The sequence below is a fragment of the Myxine glutinosa genome, chromosome 7, assembly GCF_964187855.1.
Source record: "Myxine glutinosa chromosome 7, kmMyxGlut1.1, whole genome shotgun sequence".
Classification (NCBI taxonomy): domain Eukaryota; kingdom Metazoa; phylum Chordata; class Myxini; order Myxiniformes; family Myxinidae; genus Myxine; species Myxine glutinosa.
In genome coordinates this window covers 118,282,327-118,290,082 of record NC_136267.1, presented here as the reverse complement: position 1 = coordinate 118,290,082, position 7,756 = coordinate 118,282,327, and the positions used below count along the sequence as shown (strand labels likewise).

The 7,756-nt window shown below is 47.2% G+C and overlaps 1 protein-coding gene across 1 annotated transcript; it reads left to right on the top strand.

Moving 5' to 3' along the window:
• Positions 1 to 2,832: 2,832 nt before the first annotated feature.
• Positions 2,833 to 6,177, top strand: LOC137430603 (uncharacterized). The gene is made up of 2 exons (XM_068121416.2): positions 2,833 to 3,258; positions 5,168 to 6,177. The coding sequence occupies exons 1-2, from the start codon at positions 2,958 to 2,960 to the stop codon at positions 5,647 to 5,649; spliced, it is 783 nt and encodes a 260-aa protein (XP_067977517.2). The 5' UTR covers positions 2,833 to 2,957; the 3' UTR covers positions 5,650 to 6,177.
• Positions 6,178 to 7,756: the final 1,579 nt, after the last annotated feature.

The window sequence follows — 7,756 nt, the reverse complement described above, 5'->3', positions numbered from 1 at the left end:
TCTGATCTCCTCTCCCATCACTTGCATCTCCTGCCCAGATGCCACCCTCATCTGCTCCATTTCCTCCCTGTGAGCATCCAGTTTGGTTTCTACCCCCATTCTGACCCCCTCTATCTGCTGCCCCATTTGTTTAACTTCCCTTTCCGCTTGGTCCCTCATGTCCCTCAATTTGCCTTCCATGGTGTTTTCTAACCCCTCTAACCCTTTTTGCATCCCTTCCATTTGATTCTCTTGAGCGGCCATTCTGTTTTCTACCCCCATTAACCCCTCCTGTATTTCCCCTAATCTATTGTCTAATTTCCCAAATTTCTCGTCTAATCCCTTAAAATTATTGTCTAATCCCCTAAAATTATTGTCTAATCCCCTAAAATTATTGTCTAATCCCTCACTGGTACCCCTCGCTTCGTCCCTCATTACCCCCATTTGGTTTCCCATTACCCCCAATTGCTCACTCCGAGCCCTCGCTTCGTCCCTCATTACCCCCATTTGGCCCTCCAATCGCTCACTATTAGCCCTCATTTGCTCACTATTCTGGGCCATAAGGGCCTTCATTTGTAGAAAAAAAAGGTTCAAATCCACCAGGGGCGCTGCCACGGTCGCGGGCGTGGACGCCGTGGCCATCTGCGAGGCGCCATTTTGCGCGCCCGCTACTTCGTGCGTGACGGCGCTATTTTGCGAACCTGCTACCCTCACTGCTTCGCTCTCCTCGCGTCCCTCAATTTGGTCCTGGACCGACCCTGCCTCACTCTCCACTACCGGACCCCAGCCGACTTGGTCTGCCATAGCGCGACTTTCAAAATTCGGGTTTTTATTTCCGTATAACAAAATCAAATTTCGCCGTTATAATTTCGTCGAGCGCAGTAAACGCGCTCCGGATCGATTCTACCTCCCAAAGTTTGGGCCTAATAAATTTAGTCCCGGGTCCGAATTCCACTCCTCGACACCAATTGTTACAGACGCGGTTGTGGATGTTACTTTACCGAGCGGTTTGGTATGACCACGTCTGCACAGTTTACCCGATTATGCTCGAACGTTGACTAGTCGCGCTACGCTAGATCCATGAAGGAAAAGACACACGGCTGGATTAAAATGACACGACACCAAGGGTTCAGTTCTCAAGACCTCCGGAGGAGGTTATATTAAGGCGGAAGGTTAGATTACAACTACAAGAGGGACATCATAGAAAGACAGGCACTTAGACACACTTATATTAACCCCAACAGACGACAGATAAACGGGACAAGGCTGACTCACACGGGGATTGATGGCAAGGAAAGGCAGGCAGTCGATGGCTCCAGGTGCACCTGGGCTCAGGGCAGAATCGACCCGGTTCGGTCCGGTCCAAAGATGCGGGGAGGTATCGTCGCGCTGGGGGTGGCGGTGGCTTCCTCTGCTCTCCGTAGTTCAGGCGCATCTGACGTCACATCCGCTAAGTGGCCGCGTATATCCGGCGGGGAGTGACACGCCCTCGGCTCGTTAGCTCCGCCCCAGATGGAATCGGCACGTTGCTTCTCATTGGGTGCGTGCGGGGGGGTTTACCGGCTCCGCCCTTGACGAGGGGCTGACAAGGAGCCCCTTCGTGGTAACCCCGTCGGAGCGCATCGTCAATGGCGGCTAACCGAGCCGGTGTGAGGACGCACACTCCCCCGCGCAGCGCCGTTGTTGTAGTTGTTGTTTGTAGTTGTAGTTGTTGTTGTTGTTTGGGGAAGAAGATGGGAGGAGGTAAGGGGAGGTCCTAAACTCACTACTGGTGCCATATAATCACATTCTGGTGCAACGAAGAGTCAGAATTAATGGAAACGAGTCCTTAACTGACATAGACTAAGAATAACTAGCAAGATGTCCGAAAGTTGTCTACGTGAGATGCGGTGGACCTGGGCACGACATTTAATGGGGGAAAAAGGGGAAGGTCGGTTCTACAGAGTGTTATTTACAGGCAATGGGACTAGGGAATGGGGGATTGGGGATAGTTGGGGAGTATTGGGGAAATAGGGGAATATTTACAAGCGGATATGGAGGCCAAATTCCATATTCGCAACAATATAAAAGATGAATTATAAAATACTTTTTACTTTTTTGCAGTACAATTCCCACTTTCCATTTCAATTCTCACTAAACAGTTCCCACTCTTCTTATTCGTTAATATGCATCACGTGGTTGCGGTTTTGCATCATAGCTCGGGGGCGTGGCTAGTTGTGCCACTGATGCAATGCCCCCTGTAGTTGAGAGCAGGATTTTGGAATTTATCCAGGGTGTTAGTGATAAGTCGCCATTCAGTTTGAGTCACAAAATAAATATTTTACTCAGGTACGTCCAGAAAATATAATGTAATGGAAGAATTGTAATGAGAGATCTTATACTCTGTCTGTAAAACATCTGCTTTGAGAAATGACCGCAAAATGGGCATAAATGTCATCTCCGACTTGAATGGCCTGCTCATTGATAGACCAGAGGTGGTCACACCTTTGATCAAGATTCAAAATGTGTGGACAGTTGGAAGCGGCAACAATACAAAATGGGATGTTGCTGGAGGCAAATAGAAAGATTTATTTTCACTGGTGCCCAGGAGAGAACAAGCGATGAAGGGAGGGTAATTAGAGCGCGAACCGGCGATTTACATCGCTGGTGATGATAATAATTGGCTTGTCATGCTACGTCGCACAGCACGACTGGGTTCGAGATCTGAACCTGGGATTGCTGGAGCCCCCGGGCTGTGCTTGTTGCTGCAGAAAAGCAGAAACAACTTGAAAAGGAAAATGTCCAGGAGAATCTGGATTGTTCTAGAATTGCACGGATTAGGTAGTCAGGTAGGTAGTGGGACGTTGTACCAAACGTGTTGCAGACGTGGGAGGGAAAGTGGAAGAGGGTGGAGAGAGGTTGGGAGGGGAGGTGGAGGCGTATAAAACCTCTTCGCGGGCATCGATTGAAGTTCCCGCGATCTCGCCGTGGGAGCCACGATGCACCGCCCGTTGCGCGCGTTCAGCATCGAAGCCCTCTTGGGTCCATCAGGACCACCATGCGAGGCCGACCCGCTGCACTTCCCCTCCTATCGCCTGTGCATGCCTTACAGGCCGGTGCTGTTTGCTCCACGCTCGGGATTTGTGCGCTGCCCAGCACCACGAGTCGTCAAATGCGGGGCACCTGTCTCCGTCTCGGTGGCCATTCCTGGTCCCGGGATACCATCGGTGCTGCCCCAGGTTCCATACGACCAACTTCACGCCCAGAAAGACTCGGATATGCTGAGCATCGAGCAAACGGGTGAGTCGGACCGGTCGGTCGTGGATGTGTGCACCTGTGTGTTGAGTCGATGTAAATGACATGGCAAGTTAATAGTTTGCAAATTCACAAGATCTTTCCACAATGTCAATGTCTTCGTGATCTGAAGTTCATGGAATGATGTTACAATGTTATAGCGACTCTGCAAATACTAAAATTGCTTTAGACTTCATAAGGATTGCCTGCATTTCCACTACCTGGCACCCTGTTGTCAGTTCGTCAAACTTATTGTTCAGCTCTTCCATGAGCCTCGACCTCCAAATACAAAACTTTTTGAGCATTTTCTCAACCATTGGCTGCAATGATAGGCTGAGTGCAGCAGATATAGTCCACACAATTAAGGATATAGATAGATAATAACTTCATTTGACAAACGAGTGGCAGATGAAAGGCAGAACGTGCTGAAAACAAACAAACACTGTAAGCATTCATTATTTCCCACAGTTTTGTTGAAAATCTAAAACTCGACTCATTTCTAATTGTGTTTTCAAATTGCTTATTTTACAGTTTCCTCTTTACGAGACACTTTCGTTATTTTATCATTCAAGCAACAACATTATGTGCCAATGTTTCCTGCACTGTGTACTCACGTCAAAGTTGGACCCATTGGCTGCAGCATTCCTGATGTGAAGCCGGCAAAGAAGCAGATCTCAGGAGCGTTCGAGGAAGTATTCCTAATGATTGAAAAATGGGCAACATTGCTTCGTTTGGGGTTTCAATGGCTTCTCGTTACAAGTTTAGAAAAAAAAAGGGAGAAAAACTTAATTGGGAAGGAGAATGGCATCCATGGCCCTTCCTCCTACTGTTCACACATTTGGAACTTGGAATCCTGGAGGTAAGGTTTGTGGTCACGGGAAGACTCTCTGGTCTGCCATTGTATTTACTGGAGAGGAAAGGCAGGAATTTTAAATGTCACCAAGATGTTGGCATACAATTGTCCATTCTTGAGAGAGAGCTCGCGATCTGAGATCTTTAATGTCTATCAGTGAAATGCTGACAGGACAGCCAGCTTAACATCCCTCTGAAGGACGGTTCGCTCTTTGATGCCACACCCAGCACCAGGTTGAGGGTTTTACAGTCGGGTTGACAATTGGGCACAGACGAGATAGCTCGCAGGCGAATACGTGACCTCCGAGCAATCCTTCCAGGCTGTCTCACCTTTCTGTAAGGATCACGGAAAAGTTTTAGAACCTGATGCGACTTCCAAGTACTTGTCTCTATTTAGAGCAGTCGTATTATTGCAAACGTACAAGTATTAATTTATTGCTCAACTAAATCTCTCACTTAATGTAATCTCTCAGGAATATATAAGGTACAATACACAGATCCAGGGAGAATGAAATTGGAATACAATACATACATACATGTGAATGAATGAATGAATGAATGAATGAATGAATAGATTGTTTTCAGGCCATTTTTCCCCGCTGGAGCGGGGGTTAGCCTTGCGGGTCCCATGACAATCATGGTTCCCTGTTTGAGGCAATGTTTTTTTTTTTATGGCCGGATGCCCTTCCTAACGCCAACCCTTAGTCGACTATTACGATGCGCAGGGATACGGTGTACCTATTCTAAACCGGGGTACACACCGGGATCATTCATCCCAGCAAGCTGGTACTCAATTTGCCGACCTCGGAAGGATGACAGGCTGAGTCAACCCCCCTGGCGTTAATTCAGCGATCGACCGGGATTCAAACCCAGGATCCTAGGATCCCAAGCCGGCACCCTAACCGCTAAGCCAACACCAGGACATACATGTAAATGTTTGAGCAACAACCCCTTACCTTCCTACTGTGAATGTCATTGTCAAAATGTCAACATGTCAAAAAGGGCATTATACATTACAGTATATACATTCACTTGAATATGTTCTCTGATGTATCTCGTGCAGAATCCAACCCATACAACGCAGAAAAAACGAAAACGCCTCAATGGAGTTGCACCGAGCAGATACCTGTGGAGGAAGACGAGGAAACATTTCTGCCGGTAAAGCCAGTGAACGGATCATCGAGGCCAACACAGGCAGAAATGACATCGTGCACCTCAACACCTGGCCCGGCGAAGAGCCGGCGACGAAGGACGGCCTTCACAAGTGAGCAGCTCCTCGAGCTGGAGAAGGAATTTCACTCAAAGAAGTACCTGTCCCTCACGGAGCGCTCGCAGATCGCGCACGCGCTCAAGCTGAGTGAGGTGCAGGTAAAAATCTGGTTCCAGAACCGTCGAGCCAAGTGGAAACGGGTCAAAGCGGGGAATGTAGGGGGTCGTGCGGGACAGACACCGAGGAACCCGCGACTCGTGGTACCAATTCCGGTACATGTACATCGGTTCGCACTGCGGGCACAGCACCAAAGCGAGGGTGCAGAGCACAAGTGACGAGGTGGACTTGTGCCCACTACAAGCAGATGGAGCAATGGAAAAGCGAGGACAGACACAGATACACAGAGACGATTTGAAGAGGTGGCTGGTGGATCCCTCGTGACTTTCATCTCCAAGTCTTGCAGCTCATACTTTGGAAAAACCATAACTACAACATACAAAACAAACCATTCCCGAGAACAAAAAGTTTAAACTTGTCTTTTCATCCTCCGGTGCAACTTTTCTGTACTAGAACCGGTTCTTGGTGTGAAAAACGAGGTTTGTAACTAAACAATGTCATAGTGTGTAAATATGTAAACAGAATGAGATGTACATATTACTCATCGTTCTACTTACAAACTTGCGTGCTGGCCATTGCCAAGAACCTCCAACTTCGTTCTCGATATGCCAAATAGCATGCCGCAGGCGGCTCGTGCTTTTAACACAGGTGCGAAAAGTCTTTGTTTATTTATACAATGTTTGTTTCGTGCGCACAATGCTTGTCACGACAAATAAAAGGCCCACCGAAACACGGTGCACAAGTTTGCCATTTGGACGTTTTGTGGCATGCTCGTTTATTTTAGATTGTGCATGATCGGGAAGTACAAGTTGGTGAATTAGTTGGTGCAGTTGGTGCAGTTGGTGAATCAACTTGTACAATTTATCTGTCAGGCTGGTTGAAAGTTCTACATCTCAAAAGTTTACAAGTAGTTCCATCGTTTCTTCATAACTTCAATGTTCTTGCAATGCACAAGCCATATCCATAAAACTCTTCCATCAATGAGGCCTAGATCCTGCAGAGTTATTTTATTTATTTTTCTTTTCTGGCGGTGGAGTCTTTGGTGGGAAAGCTTGAACTGGTTAGGTCCATAATGTAATGCTGCCACATGGTTAAAGGAAAGAAATTCATTCCCTCGGCGATGGCTGTTGAGAGGCAGGTGCACTTGGGGCCGCCATATCGCTCCTTGGTCAGAAATTTCCGAACAACTCCACTGGACAAAACATGTAACGAGATGCTCTTGGTAATCTCCGCTCCATATGCTCAAGACTGATGAAACCGACAAATTATTGGGTGTATTTGTGTCATAAAAGCATCGCCTTATTAGGACATGTTATAGCATTCTTCGTTATACATCTACTGTGAAGGAGAGTCAAAAATCTGCCCCCGACATCGACAACGAACTGAACCAAAGTACAGGTGTAATCAATCGCTCTCTCCAGAATTTCCAGCCAGTGTCGCACATCTTTCCCAACGGTCGGTAGACAAACCACAATGGATAGAAGTTTCTTGGCTCTGAAAAACTTTTGGTGTCCCTCATGCTTATATTCACTTTAAGCCTGGTGTTGGCTTAGCGGTTAGGGTGCCGCCTTGGGATCCTAGGATCCTGGGTTTGAATCCCGGTCGATCGCTGAATTAACGCCAGGGGGGTTGACTCAGCCTGTTATCCTTCCGAGGTCGGCAAATTGAGTACCAGTTCACTGGTAATTCCCTGTGTGTCGCAAAAGGCGACTAACAGGGTTGGCGGCAGTAAGGGCATCCGGCCATAAAAAGTTGCTTCAAAAAAAGGGGACCATGGTGCCCGAAAAAGGGAAAACCCCGCTTTGCGAGGAAAAATGGCCTCTAAAGGTGGTCATGCTTATATTCACCAAGTTAACATGTGACAGCTTTCTATACAACTCGTACAAAATAAGTTCTGTAAAATAAGTTTCCCGATGTATAAAGCAGGATGTATAATAAGCGAAATAATACAATACACGAAACAAAAGGAACGAAATCTTCAAAATGGACGTGGAGTGGGAACATGTCGAAGCACAGTGTGTGCACCAACTACGAGAGAATCCACCTTCCTTTCCATCTTCTGCTGATAATTTAATGACGGTATTTATAAAGTGGTTTCCGATTGAATATTTCGGGAATTAATTCAGGTGCGAAAATATCCCAATATGTAAGACGAGTGTCGAATCGAGATATCGGCTCTCATGTCGCCTCCTCCTTACTTTTCACTCGGTTCCATATCAAATTGACTTTGTGCAAAATCGGCAATCCACCTGCTTAAAGAGAATACCCAGGATGCATTGAGGTCTGGACACCGAGCGAGCCAGAAAGACAGGATCGCATGCGGAG